Raw genomic sequence first — 15224 nt, forward strand, 5'->3', positions numbered from 1 at the left:
TTGCTAAAGTGGCAAAACTCAGGAAAGCATTTTATTTACTAGGTTACCAGTTTATTGCAAAAAGGATGTAACCCAGGAGTTCCCTTGTGGCTCAGCAGGTTAAGGATCCAGCATTGTCACGGTTGCGGCTTGGGTTGCTGCTGGCTCCAGTTCGATCTCTGGTCTGGGAACTTCCATATGCCATGGTACAGCCAAAAAAAAGATATAACTCAGGAACAGCCAGATGGAAGAGATGCATAGGGTGGAGTCTGGAAGGGTCCCAAGCACAGAACTCCTATTCCTCTGGAGTTCAGTGCCCCTCCTGGCCTGTCGGTATGTTTGTGTTCACCAAGAAGCTTTCTGAACCCCATCCTTTCAGTTTTTTGGAGGCTTTATGATTTAGACACCATTGATTAAATCATTAGCCATTGGTGACTCAATTTCCAGCTTTTCATCTCCCCAGAGGTCTGAGGGATGGGATGAAAGTTTCAACCCTCTTAATTGTGGTCGATTCCACTAACAACAACTAGCTGCATCTTTAGGGCTTTCTAAAAGTCTCCCTATTAAAATAAGTCTAGTTATGAATAACAAAAAGCACCTCTATTGCTCCTATCACTTAGGGAATTCCAAGAATTTTAGGAATTTAATGCCTAGAACAGAGATGAAGACCAAAATTTATTTTCCTTATTATAAATTACAATATTACTATTATTATCAAAGTCATTTGGAAATTATTCTTTATTTGGATAAAATTTGAATTTTTAAAATTAATTTTTGTTTAGAAGGTTTTATATTTATATTACTATGGCTTCCATGGTATGTAGTCAGAGATAAAACTGTTTGATTCAGTTAAAATATATGTTTCTAATCACTTTATTTTATTAGAAAGTAAAACTTTTTATGAAAGAAAATATAGAAGCAAATAAAAATCATCTAGTCCCTACCTCCCAGTGATAATCATTGTTGTCATTTGGTACATACCATTTGATGTGTATGTTCTCTCTTTTTTTTAAAAAAAAAAATAAAGGATTTTTTCTTTTCCAGACAGCTCTTTTTTACTCAGTATATTTTGAAAATATTTTCACATTGTTCGATCAATTTCTGCAAAATGTGAAGTGACTGCCAGATATTCCTCTGTTTGACTGTATGATCATTATTTAATAAATTCTCCATTTTGAGTATTTAAGTTATAGATTTTCATTACCATCGACATTGCTATAAATGAGCATCCTTGAATTGTATCTTTGTGTATTTCCTTAGGGTAAACACCTAAAAGAGTAATTGTTGAATTTCCTACAAAAAAGGTTGTACTCTCATCATTTTTGTTTTGGGACACCTTTTATCACACATCCTTGATCACATTGCCTGCTCTTTTTTCAAAATTACTTTCGTTAATTTAAAATTTAAGAAAATGTATATGGGAGTTACCGTCATAACGCAGCAGAAACGAATCTGATTAGGAACCATGAGATTGCAGGTTCGATCCCTGGCCTTGCTCAGTGGGTTAAGGATCTAGGGTTGCCGTGAGCTGTGGTATTGTAGGTCGCAGATGCAGCTTGGATCTGGCATTGCTGTGGCTCTGGCGTTGGCTGGCAGCTGTAGCTCCAATTAGACCCCTAGCCTGTAACCTCCATATGCCACAGGTGTGGCCCTCAAAAGACAAAAAAAAAAGGAAAATGTATATGAAGATGTATTTTTAGATACTGTTTTATGTATACATTGTTTTAGTGTGTTTTCTTTTTTCTGAAAATGTGCCTTCAGCCACATTCCAAGCCAGAATTGGATCTGATGTCCTATGGTTTTAGGAGAATCATTACATTTCTATTTCTGCTTTATCTATTAAATATGTATATAGCAAAATGATGATGATTGTTAAACCAAAGTATTGTAAATTCACTGAATAAGGTTTTCTGCTTTATTTTTTTCTCATGGAGGCCCTCTGTTTCTCCCTGTTAATTTGTTAACTTTCAGCTTTAGTTCTAAATCATGTGAGTAATGTTGTGGGTATGCTAGTGGGAAAGACTATTGGAGAATTAGGTTTCCTAGTTGCCTTTTTAAAATTATTCTTGGGTGATTAAAATTTCCCTTTCAACATTTCTGAAACTAGAAGACTCTTTGAGGGAGTTGCTATTTGGAGGATCAGAGTAGCATCTGCTTTATAAAATAATTTTCATATGTGCAGACTTTTGCTGTGTTAAGTTTTAAGGGACATGATTTGATTCTATAATGTCAAATCTTTGAAATAAAGAGCTTTTTAAAATATTCTTACTCTCTAATAAAAAAGGGAAGAAGAAGTTATCAAACCTGACTTCAGTGAATTATAACATAAAGGAAATGGAATTTATAGATGTATCTTCTTTCTTTTAAAAATAAACCAAAAGTGGAATTGATTTATTTTGTGTACTACCACATCAGGTTCATGAGAACCACTACCTAAATTGCCAGATAGCATTTTATGTTAGGAGTAATATATTTCATCAGTTTTTTTTTTCTTTTTAAGGCCGCAGCTGTGACATATGGAAGTTTCCAGGCTAATGGTCAAATCAGAGCTGTAGCTGCTGGCCTATGCCACAGCCACAGCAAAGTAGAATCTGAGCCACATCTGGAACCTATACCACACCTCACAGCAATACCGGATACTTAACCCACTGGGTGAGGCCAGGCATTGAACCTGCATCTTCATGGATACTAGTCGAGTTACCACCGAGCCACAATGGGAACTGTATTTCATCAAATTTAAGATGCCATTAATTGGAGTTCCCTTCGTGGCTCAATGTTGGCGAATCCGACTAGGAACCATGAGGTTGCGGGTTCGATCCCTGGCCTTGCTCAGTGGGTTAAGGATCCAGCGTTGCTGTGAGCTGTGGTGTAGTCGCAGGCGCAGCTGGGATCCTGCGTTGCTGTGGCTGTGGTGTAGCCTGCAGTGACAGCTCCGATTAGACCCCTAGCCTGGGAACCTCCATATGCCATGGGAGCAGCCCTAGAAAAGGCAAAAAGACCAAAAAAAAGCCATTAATTTTAAGATTATTTTATGTCTCTAATGAAAAAATCTTGCCAATTTAGTTATGACTTGCCATTGCTTTTGACACATTCTGATTTCAGAATATTATTAAAGTGTTAAAAAATGTGTACCTTAGCAACTAATTGAATATAGTGTCAGGCCTCTTCCTTCTACCAGCTTTTCTGTAAAAGGTATTGAATTTTTAGCCCTATTTACATATTAAGAAATTCTATTTGGTTCAGCAATCTGCAACTGCAAGTTACTACCAAAGAGTTATAGATTGTTTTTTGGATGTTCTTTTGGAATGCAGAGTATATACTACTGTCTTTTTATCCATAGAAGTTTTTTTTTCCTTCTAGACCCAGTAAAAGCTTCTGCTGTTATAGTCCCATTATTCCTCTTTTTGTTTTCAGTTTATGTGGGGAACAGTTTCTTGGCATCTTTATTATGTACGTCAATGTAAATTTGACCTAATCTTCACAGAAGGGTGAAGGGAAGAGATCTAAGAAGGAGGGAAACAAAAAGGATTCAAGTTTATGGAGTTCCCGTCGTGGCTCAGTGGTTAACGAATCCAACGAGGAACCAGGAGGTTGTGGGTTCGATCCCTGGCCTTACTCAGTGGGTTAAGGATCTGGCGTTGCCGTGAGCTGTGGTGTAGGTTGCAGATGCGGCTCGGATCCTGCATTGCTGTGGCTCTGGTGTAGGCTGGTGGCTACAGCTCCAATTAGACCCCTAGTCTGGGAACCTCCATATGCCGCAGGAGCTGCCCAAGAAATGGCAAAAAGACCAAAAAAAAAAAAAAAAAAAGGATTCAAATTTATTGAACTTTTTTATGAGCTAGATAATTTGGAAAATTCGAAAGATGGTATAACTAATGTTATTTCATAGGAAATAGGCATTGTTTTTAAATAGTCATTATCATTAAGTAATTTACCCGGTCACATAGCTAAATTCAGTTTCTCTGATCAACTTAATTCTGTTCTTTTTCCCTCATGAGATCTTTCTTAGTTTATATTTATGTATTTATTTGTTTACTTTTTAAATGTCCCTCTCCCCTATTAGCTCCAGGAGGGCTTAGACCATGTCTGCTTTGTTTACAACTATTTATAACTGATGCCTAACACAGTTCTTGGCGCATAGAAGGTACTCGGCAGATACTTGTTGACAGAGCAAATGATTCCAAAGTGTTCTCTTTCCACCATGTTATGTTTCCTGTGACTTATACAGAGAATAATGATAGAATTGTTATTTTTTAACATACCCCTTATTGTCGGCCTTTTATATTGTGATTTTGAATATACAGATTTAGTTTATGACCATCCTTTATCCTACATTGTTTTTTGTCATGCTTGTGACTATTTACCGTTTTTTTAACATACCCCTTATTGTCGGCCTTTTATATTGTGATTTTGAATATACAGATTTAGTTTATGACCATCCTTTATCCTACATTGTTTTTTGTCATGCTTGTGACTATTTACCGTTGTTACTCATCCCATACATGTGGTAGTAATAGAAGAATGGGGTCACTAAATGTGGCCTTTATACTGTCCTTTTTGAATTTTACCCTTGTATTATAAAAACAGTACACAAAGTTACTCTGTTATGCTTTGTTAATTGTGTTAAGAGGAAGATGTTGGTTTTGTTTTCTAGATTTCCTTGATAGCTGCCGTGCCAGTACTCTGTTAGCTGAGCTAGATGACGATGAGGACTTGCCAGAACCAGATGAGGAAGATGATGAAAATGAAGATGACAATCAGGAGGACCAAGAATACGAGGAGGTTATGGTAGAGAGAGTCTCCCATTCTCTTAACTAAGACAGGATGATAGGATAATAATTGAAACAAAGAGAGGAAAAGCAAAGTCTAGATTAAATTTTGAAGCAGGGAAATATAAGTATGAAAAATTTGGTTAATTAAAAACACTTTTGAGAGTTCCCTGGTAGCATAGCAGGTTAAAGATCCAGCATTGTCACTACTGTGGCTCAGGTTGCTGCAGTGGAGTGAGTCTGATCCCTGGCCCCAGGTACTTTCATATGCTGTGGGTGCAACCCCCCACCCAAAGAAAAAGAAAGAAAAGCACTTTTAATCTGAGCATTTATGATATTTTTTGAAAGAAAATAATACATTGGTTATAGTTGAAAAACACTACAACGTCACATGCTAATGTTTTAACAGGTTTACAAATGTGAAAAACTGCACTAATCCTAAAGAATATGATTTTCATGGTTCTTAACACAATAGCTATACTTAGAATTTTTTGGTACCTATTATATTTTGCAAGCAGTGTCTGTGTGTTATCTCATCAGTCTTTCCTCAGACCTATGAGATGGAGGCATAAAAAACATAATTTGTCCTAACTAATCAGAGTTAAGTAGAAAAGTAGGACCCAAGCTTAGGCAGTATGATCTGGAACTCCCAGTGTTTAACCACTGTGATTATCTTCAAATTGAACTTTTACCTGAAAATGACTTTTATTTTCACTTCTTATATAATTTTTGTTTCCCTTCTTAAAAAATAACTAGATTAAGACTTTTTATAAGTTGAGTTTTAATGGGGTGGAGAACTCTAAATACTTTTAGTATATCAGAAAAAATGCAGAGTATTAGCATATTTCCTGTGAAGGTTAGTATATGATACCTGATGAATTTAAAATGTTCCATTTGGAGTTCCATCATGGTGCATCAGAAACAAATCTGACTAGAAACCATGAGGTTGCGGTTCGATCCCTGGCCTTGCTCAGCGGGTTAAGGATCTGGCATTGCCGTGAGCTGTGGTGTAGTTCACAAATGCAGCTCAGATTCAGTGTTGCTGTGGCTGTGGTGTAGGCTGGCAGCTGTAGCTCCGATTAGACCCCTAGCCTGGGAACCTCCATATGCCGCAGGTGCGGCCCTAAAAAGCAATGAAATGAAATGAAATGAAATATAAAATAAAATAGTTCAATTTGTAGCTTTCTGGAAATGGCTAATCAATATGAAGTTTACTAATGACAATTTTGGTAGTATGGGTTTATAGTTCAGGTCAAGGCTGAATATGGATATATGTGGGTCAAATAATTAGATATGTCTCTTTCTTATTTCAGATTCTGAGACGTCCATCTCTGCAGCGTCGAGCTGGCTCCCGCTCTGATGTGACACACCATGCTGTCACCTCACAGCTACCACAGGTCCCTGCTGGAGCAGGGAGCCGACCTATTGGGGAGCAGGTAGTATCTTCTCTACACTATTTTTTCTCTTTTCACAGCAAAGCACCAAGTAAAATACCTAGAAAAATTTATAGCAGGGGCAGAAGGGGGTCAGGAAGCTACCAAATAAATAGAGTTAACAAAAAGAAATTTGCCTAACTGCTTGGGTATTCCAGATAGAGTTCATGATTGTTCTACTATAATGCCTTTAAGGGTTTCTTACTTGAAACTCCTTCATCTTGGCCGTTGGGTAGCAGTAAACATCTACTAAAATGGTTAATAGCCATTATCTAAGACTGGGTTTTCATAATAGTAGTAGAAGTAATAGAGGTATTATATTAGTCTGTTAGCTGACATTTATTTATCATTAATTACATGTTAGGCACTGTTTACATGTATTGACCAATTCAATCCTTTCAATAACCTTTGAAGTTATTATCAGTCCCTATTTTCAGATGAAGCAGTTACTAAGACCACACATAGAAGCTTTGGATCCCAGATAAAAACCCAGACATTCTAGTTCCAGAGCTGTCAGATGTCAGTTTGATTAGTTATAAAAGTTAATTTCAATTAAGTGTTCAAAATATGAGGGCGCTATGTGTGTGCATGTAAGTACATATATAATTATTGTTTAGGAATTATGACAGCACATTTACAATATTTACAATTCATTGATCTCTTTTTGTTTACACTAAAAGCAAAGGAGAGGAAAAAATGTTCCTTAAAAAAATTTTTATTACGGAAATTTTCCCACATGCTAGAGGTAGAGAGAATAGTTCTCTTTCTTAGTGAAACCCTAAGAACCCACCATTTGGCTGAACAGATCAGCACTTTGTCAAATTTGTTTGAACTACTTGCTTCATAGTAATTTAAAGCAACTCCCAAGCAGTATATCTGTTTTGTATGTAATTCAGTATATAATGCAATTTATACTTTTTTTAGAAAGTTCACAGGAATTTGCAAAGATTGAAAGGTCCTATGTGCCCTTTGTCCAGTTTCTTTCATTGATTACATCTTACATACTTAGAATACAATAGCAAAACCAGGAAACTGACATTGGTACTGTTATGTGTGTGATTCTTTTCATTTTTATCACATGTGTAAATGTGTATAAGCACCACTAAAGCTACTTACTTTTGATACACTTAAATCATTAATAGGAAGAAGAAGAGTATGAAACTAAAGGGGGACGCCGGAGAACATGGGATGATGATTATGTGCTAAAGCGGCAGTTTTCAGCTTTGGTTCCTGCTTTTGATCCTAGACCTGGTCGTACTAATGTACAGCAGACAACTGATTTAGAAATTCCGCCCCCAGGTATAATATTTTGGTGTTTGTGATTTAATTTTAATAGATATCAAGTCAAGTAGTAGTGTATGGTTTTAAAAGTAATGTACTACTTGTATATGCAGGTTATAAATAAAAGGTTTCAGGAAAAACTATAATCAGCCACAAATCCTTAAAAAAAAAATGCAGATTTTTTTTTTTTTTTGGGGGGGGGGTCTTTTTAGGGCCATACCCGCAGCCTATGAATGTTCCTAGCCTAGGGGTCAAATCAGAGCTTCAGCTGCCGGCCTACACCACAGCTACAGCAATGCCAGATCCAAGCCTTGCCTACAACCTGCACCACAGCTCATGGCAAAACCGGATCCTTAACCCACTGAACGAGGCCAGGGATCAAACCTGCTTGCACATGGATCCTAGTCAGATTCATTTCTGCTGAGCCACTATGGGAACTCCTGCAGATTTTTTTAAAGGAACAAATAAAAGTATTTTAGTTTTTATTGAAGTATAGTTGATTGACAGTGTTTATTAGTTTCTGGTATACAGCAAAATGCTTCAATTATAATACATATATTTATATTCTTTTTCAGTCTTTTTCATTGTGATTTATTAAAGAATACTGAAAACAGTTCCCGTGTTATATTTTATGTATAGTAGTTTATATCTACTAAAACTATTGAAACTCCTAATTTATCCACTTTATCTGAAACTCCTAATTGATCTATCCCCCACCCCCTTTCCTCTTTGGTAACCATAGGTTTATTTACTCTGTGAGTCTGTTTCTGTTTCGTAAATAAGTTCATTTGTGTCATACTTTAGATTCCCCATATAAGTGTTATCATACATTTTTTGTCTTTCTCTGAATTATTTCAGTTAGCGTGATAACCTCTAGAGCCATTTGCTGCAAATGGCATTATTTCATTCTTTTCTATAGGTTAATAGTTTTCCATTGTATATATGTACCACATCTTTTTTTGGGGAGGGGGATTGAAAATTTTGAGCCATCTTTTTGTGGTTGTTTTTCTAACAGAATGTATTATTATTAGTATTACTCAGTGCATTTTATAACATTTATAGTTGTACAGTGATCATCACAACCAAATTTTAGAGCGTTTCCATCCCAAACCCTCAGTGCATTCCCCCCATTCCCCAACCTGTCTCCTTTGGAAACCATAAGTTTTTCAAAGTCTGTGAGTCATTATATGTTCTGCAAAGAAGTTCATTGTGTCCTGTTTTTAGATTCCACATGTAAGTGATAGCATTTGATGTTGGTGTTGCATTGTCTGACTGACTTCACTTAGCATGTACCACATCTTCTTTATCCATTCCTCTATCAGTGAACATTTAGGTTGCTTCCATGTCTTAGCTATTAAATTACAGTATTTTAAAAACATACTATGTTTTCTACTTGTATAATGTTAAGCAAGGACTCACTTAAAGGTAGATAATTTACTTAAAGGGTCAGAACTGATAAGTATTACTCCTATTCAAATTTTACTTCGGAAAGCTATATGGAAGTTCCTGTTGTGGCTCATTGGGTTAAGAACCCAGCATAGTCTCTGTGAGGATATAGATTCGATCCCTGGCCTTGCTTTGTGAGTTAGGGATCTGGCATTGCCATAAGCTGCCACATAGATCCCAGATGCAGCTCGGATTCAGTGTTGCTGTGGCTGTGGCATAGGCCTGCAGCTGCAGCTCTGATTCAGCCCATAGTCCATATGCCGCAAGTAAAGTCATAAAAATAGAAAAGTGAAAATCTATATAATGGTTTTAGTTATGGCCTCTAGTATCTGTCAGCCTGGGTGACACACCCTTTCTTAGAACTGTATTTTGGGTGTGGTAGGTACACTAATGGCCTCCCCAAAGATACGTAGCTCCCAACCTCCAGAATCTGTTAATATTGTCACTATAAGTTAGGAAAAGATGTGGTTAAGAATCTTGAGATGGGGGCATTCCCATTGTGGCTTAGCAGGTTAAGAATCCGACTAGTATCCATGAGGATGTGGGTTCTATCCATGGCCTTGCTTAATGGGTTAAAGGATCCAGCATTTGCAGCATATGCTGAAGGTGTGGCCATGAAACAGTGGGGAAAAAAAAAGGAATCTTGTGATGGAAAAATTACCGAGATTATGGTTGAACCCAGTGTAAATCATTAGTGCTCTCTTTAGACAGAGCAGGAGGGCCAGACTCAGAGAAGGAGGTTGACAAGAAGCAGCAGCAGCAGCTATCGGAATGATGAGGGGCCATGAGCCAAGGAATATGGGAGTGCTCTGTATGCTATAAAAAGGCAAGGAAATGAATTCTTTCCTAGAGGCTCCAAAAGGAACAATGCCTTGTCAACCCATTTTAGATTTCTGGCCTCTAGAATTATAAGATAATACGTTTGTGTTGCTTTAAACCATTCAGTTTGTGGTAATTTGTTAGAAAAGCAATAGGAATCTATTACTGTGGGCAAATCCCCTAATCTCTGTAAGCCTGACTTTACACAGACCCCATCTCTTATGTGGGAGAAATGATAGTCCTTGTTTGACAAGGTAATCGGAAGGATTAAGGTAAAATGTATAAAGCGCATCACATGGTACGTGATGTGTCTCAATGAATATCAGCTATTGTAATCAGTGTATTATTCTTAAAGAAGACTTAAATGTTAAGTGTGGATTGTACTTACTTGATAGATATCTATGTTAACATGAAAGTAAGTACACTTTGTGTTATAATGTGAGGTATGTAATATATAGTGGTGAGAATGGGTATGAATCAAGATGTCCCTAGGTCCCTTCAAAAAGGAAAACGTATTCTAGGGAGTATAAATAAGTACACATTTTTGATAGAGCTTTTTGGCAATACATTTCGTATTTTTATTACTACAAAATTTACTGCCACACTACTACAAAGAAGTTTTAGCCCTGCACCCAGATTTGTATGCATTGATGATTACAGAAGTATTTTCAAAATTTAGACATGATCTTCATTATGTCTAATAACAAGTATGGTTCAATTAAGGTACAAGGTGATGTCATGCAGTGAATAAAGTACTACCTTATAAGACTCGATATGAGGAAAAGATTCCTGAGATTTAAAAAAAAGGCATTCCCGTTGTAGCTCAGTGGAAACGAATCTGATTAGCATCCATGAGGACACGGGTTCAATCTCTGGCCTTGCTAAGTGGCTTAAGGATCCAGCATTGCTGTGAGCTGTGGTGTAGGTCACAGATGTGGCTTGCATCTGGTGTTGCTGTGGCTATGGTATAGGCTGGTGGCTATAGCTCTGATTCAACCCCTAGCCTGGGAACCTCCATATGCCACAGGTGTGGCCCTAAAAAGACAAAAAAAAAAAAAAAGAGTACATAACCAAATACACCATGAACCTGATTGTATTTGTGTGTGTATTTGCCTCATAACACATTCACTCACTGTGAGCAAAAGGGTTGACAGATCTTTAAAGGAGTGTGTGGTTTTCTCTGGATGTAGGATTATGAATAATTTTAATATTCTTAATTATAAAATACAGTGTTGTAAAATACTCATACAGTTGGCCTGTCTTTCCTAATAAAAACAAGAGATTCTTATAATAGGCATAAATTCTACTCTGGTACTCTGTCTTTTAAGTAACCTAGGTGTATTATTCTTATTTTAAAAAAACAAAAATGTTGAAACGTTGAGGCCAGTAGCTGACATGTTTAGCTGATATATGGCAGAAAAGTCTAGATTTCTTGTAACCTTGTCTCCTGGTGCAGTGTTCTTTCTGAACTGCTTTTTAGTGTAATTATTTTTCACATCTTCCATGTTTTTAGGAACACCTCATTCAGAGCTCTTGGAAGAAGTTGAATGTACTCCATCACCTCGATTAGCCCTCACTTTGAAAGTAACAGGTCTTGGAACAACTCGTGAGGTTGAATTACCACTCACTAATTTCAGATCAACCATCTTTTACTATGTACAGAAACTGCTTCAGTTGTCCTGTAATGGCAATGTGAAATCAGATAAACTTAGGCGTATTTGGGAGCCAACATACACGTAAGAGATTTTAACTTAATATTTTAGTTAGATATTTTCATAATTTATGAGATAAGAATTATTACATTTCTATATTTTGTATTACAAGAACAGAAAAGATTTAGTTATACTTGTTTAAAGGAATAGACAGGAGCATTTTTGACTCCTGATGTAGGAAGATTAAGACTTCTAACTGGAAGGAACTTTAAAAATAACCTGGACTACTTCCTTCTGTAATAATCGCTGAACTCTGATTGGGATTGTGTGTAAAGTAGTAAATATTTTCATTTATTTACTTTGCAATCTGTTAGTTAAGCCTACTTCTCTTTGTTCATTCATTCATTCAACAAATAATTATCTATGACCTTGGGCAAATGTACTTAATATTTGAGGACCTCACTTTTCTAATTTGTAAAATGAGAGTGGTTGTGAGGAATCAATGAATTAATGTATGTAAAGTAGATTCAGTACTGTCTGGAATGTAAATGTGCTCAGTAAGTATTACCTATAATAATATATACTATGATTATATGTATAATTGTAACATCATAGTCATCCTTGTATAACTTTTTTTTTTTTGGTATAACTTTACTTTTGTTAGTTTTTTTTCTGATATTCTGTTAACACCATTGATAATCTTATATAATGTCCAATAAAGTAATCTGGAGCCTTTTGAGATAAAAAAGAACATCATCGTGACATTCTCCCCCTTTCATTTTTTATTGGCATGTAAAATTGATGACAGGAGACAAATGAATAAATAATGTTGATTACTAAAAAAACAAAGGAAAAGAAGAAACCTGTAACTGAGATATATATGTTAATTAGCCTGATTATGGTAACCATTTCACAATGTATTTGTATATCAAATCATCAAACTGTATACCTTAAATATATATATACAATTTTTCATTGTTGAACATACATACCCCAGTAAAAGTTTTTATTTAGTTAATTTATTTATTTTTGCTTTTTAGGGCCGCACCCCGTGGCATATGTAGGTTCCCAGGCTAGGGGTCTCATCGGAGCTACAGCTGCTGACCTACGCCACAGCCACAGCAACGTCAGGTCCAAGCCACGTGTGCAACCTACACCACAGCTCACAGCAACGCTGGATCCTTAACCCACTGAGTGAGGCCAGGGATTGAACCGGCAACCTCATAGATGCTAGTTGGATTCATTTCCGCTGAGGCATGACGGGAACTCCAAAAGTTTTTAAAGAAAATAAAAATACCTTGACTATACCAAAAAAAAAAAATACCACATTGGGGCTGGTCTCTCAAGGATCTGGTTCTCCATTAAAATAAATTCAGCATTCCTTAAAGTTCAAAAAAATAAATACGTAAAATATAATTTGATCTCAGTTGCCTAACATGAATGTAAGGACTCTTGTTCATTATTCTCATCCTTCTTTCCATCCAGAAACAGATATAGATATATCTCATTTTAATTTTACAACATATGGGTTATAGTACAAGATATAGTATATTCATATATTTAAAAGTTCTCGGTTTGATTATGTTTTCTTTGCAGTGCTAAATGTATAAATCATAACTTTTTCATTAATATGATTTCTGCTACTTTTCCCTGTGTTTAACACATGAAAATTTTTTCTTATAAACTCCCATGAATTCAGTATTTAATGGGCTAATGAATGACCTTGTTCATATATTTTTTAAGACTTAAAGCCTTACTGGAAATACTACAAATAAAATTTGATTTATGAATTAACTTGAATAATATCTTCATATTTAGAATTATGTACAGAGAAATGAAGGATTCTGACAAAGAAAAAGAAAATGGAAAAATGGTAAGTTAATTTTAGAAAATGGATCTTTTTCTTGGCTGCTTAGTAATGGAATAGAAAAGCAAAGAAAAACTAACACCGTGTTTCAGTTGAACAATTGCGAGAGAGATCAACATGAGCTTCTTTATGTTAAATGCATGATCTTAAAGCTACATTATGTAATGCATGTGAAATAGCATAGACTTTATAATCAGGACAGACCAACATTTGGTTTTTGCAATTGTAGGGTTGTTGGTCTATAGAGCATGTGGAACAGTACCTTGGCACTGATGAATTACCAAAGAATGACTTGATAACCTACCTGCAGAAGAATGCAGACGCCGCTTTCCTGCGCCACTGGAAATTAACTGGCACTAATAAAAGTATTAGGAAAAACAGAAATTGTTCTCAGCTCATAGCTGCATATAAGGTATATATATTGGCATCAAAATACTATTTTAATTGGGAATGGCTTTATGCTTTGTAGCTTTTTAAATATTCTTAAGGAAGAGCAGTTCATGGGGATGAATGAACTAAAAAATGAAGTTGAATTAACATTGTTAATATGCCAATGCTAAAATTTCACATATGGTTTGTGGCATCAGATCTAAGTACATAGTTTTAACTGTGGCTTATAGTGGTTATATTTTATTTGACGATTTCATTGGTTTAGAACACATGGAGTTTTTACTTGAGTGATACTGTTTTTATTTTAAAAAGAAGGCAGTTCTTTGAAAATACCAGCCTTTTCACATTAATACTAATAGAATGATACATTGTTTTTCTTAAAAATGATTAATGGCTAGTTTTCCTAATTGTTTCTATAGGACTTTTGTGAACATGGAACTAAGTCTGGGTTAAACCAGGGGGCCATTTCTACTCTTCAAAGTAGTGATATTCTTAACTTGACAAAAGAACAACCTCAGGCCAAAGCAGGCAATGGACAGAATTCTTGTGGAGTAGAAGACGTCCTTCAGCTTCTGCGTATTCTGTATATAGTTGCAAGTGACCCTTATTCAAGAATATCCCAAGAAGGTCTGTAAGAAGCCCTGTTTGATTTCTATGGCATTTTTAAAAGCAAATCAGTTTATATTTTTACTGATTTTATTACTTTTACAGAAGGTGATGAGCAGCCTCAGTTTACTTTTCCACCAGATGAATTCACTAGCAAAAAAATCACAACAAAAATTTTGCAGCAAATTGAGGTAATAAAACTAGACAGTTGAACTCTTCAATCTTTTGGACTTTGAAAGTATTCCCTCTGCTTTCTTTTATACCTCCCCCCATCTCTCCTATTAAGAACTGCTCCTTGGAGTTCCCGTCATGGCTCAGTGGTTATCGAATTTGACTAGGAACCACGGGGTTGCGGGTTCAATCCCTGACCTTGCTCAGTGGGTTAAGGATCCGGCGTTGCTGTGAGCTGTGGTGAGGGTTGCAGACTCGGCTCGGATCCCGCGTTGCTGTGGCTCTGGCGTAGGCCAGCGGCTACAGCTCCGATTCGACCCTTAGCTTGGGAACCTCCATATGCCATGGGAGCGGCCCAAGAAATGGCAAAAAGACAAAAAAACAAAACAAACAAAAAAAAAAAACAAAAAACTGCTCCTTTATGTCTTTTAAAATAATTGTCTTAAGACATTGTTATTTGTGAATTTGCAGGAACCATTGGCATTGGCAAGTGGCGCTCTTCCAGACTGGTGTGAACAACTAACCAGCAAGTGTCCTTTTCTAATTCCGTTTGAAACTAGGCAGCTTTACTTCACATGTACGGCGTTTGGTGCATCCAGGTAGGAAGTGTATCTTTTTATATTTATGAAATAAATGGTTCATTCTTTTCTTTCTTTTCTGTCTGTCTGTCTGTCTTTCTTTTCTGTCTGTCTGTCTGTCTTTCTTTCTTTCTTTCCTTTCTTTCCTTCCTTCCTTCCTTCCTCCCTCCCTCCCTTCCTTCCTTCCTTCCTTCCTTCCATTTTTTTTGCTTTTTAGGGCCGTACCTGTGGCA

At 36.3% G+C, this 15224-nt stretch overlaps 1 protein-coding gene across 9 annotated transcripts in view; it reads left to right on the forward strand.

The window, feature by feature from the left end:
* Window positions 1-15224, forward strand: part of HECTD1 (HECT domain E3 ubiquitin protein ligase 1) — a 104237-nt gene that overhangs the window by 77150 nt on the left and 11863 nt on the right. For 3 of the 9 annotated variants that reach the window (XM_021099880.1, XM_021099882.1, XM_021099884.1), the window contains 8 exons: window positions 4634-4767; window positions 6062-6184; window positions 7324-7480; window positions 11241-11463; window positions 13198-13252; window positions 14056-14263; window positions 14348-14433; window positions 14885-15012. In XM_021099880.1, the coding sequence (XP_020955539.1) occupies window positions 4634-4767; window positions 6062-6184; window positions 7324-7480; window positions 11241-11463; window positions 13198-13252; window positions 14056-14263; window positions 14348-14433; window positions 14885-15012 (1114 nt within the window). Of the gene's footprint in view, window positions 1-4633; window positions 4768-6061; window positions 6185-7323; window positions 7481-11240; window positions 11464-13197; window positions 13253-13475; window positions 13659-14055; window positions 14264-14347; window positions 14434-14884; window positions 15013-15224 lie in introns of all 9 variants that reach the window. The other 6 variants (XM_013978136.2, XM_021099878.1, XM_021099877.1 and 3 more) reach the window with 3 other exon arrangements.

The sequence above is a fragment of the Sus scrofa genome, chromosome 7 (assembly GCF_000003025.6).
Source record: "Sus scrofa isolate TJ Tabasco breed Duroc chromosome 7, Sscrofa11.1, whole genome shotgun sequence".
In the NCBI taxonomy this organism is placed as follows: domain Eukaryota; kingdom Metazoa; phylum Chordata; class Mammalia; order Artiodactyla; family Suidae; genus Sus; species Sus scrofa.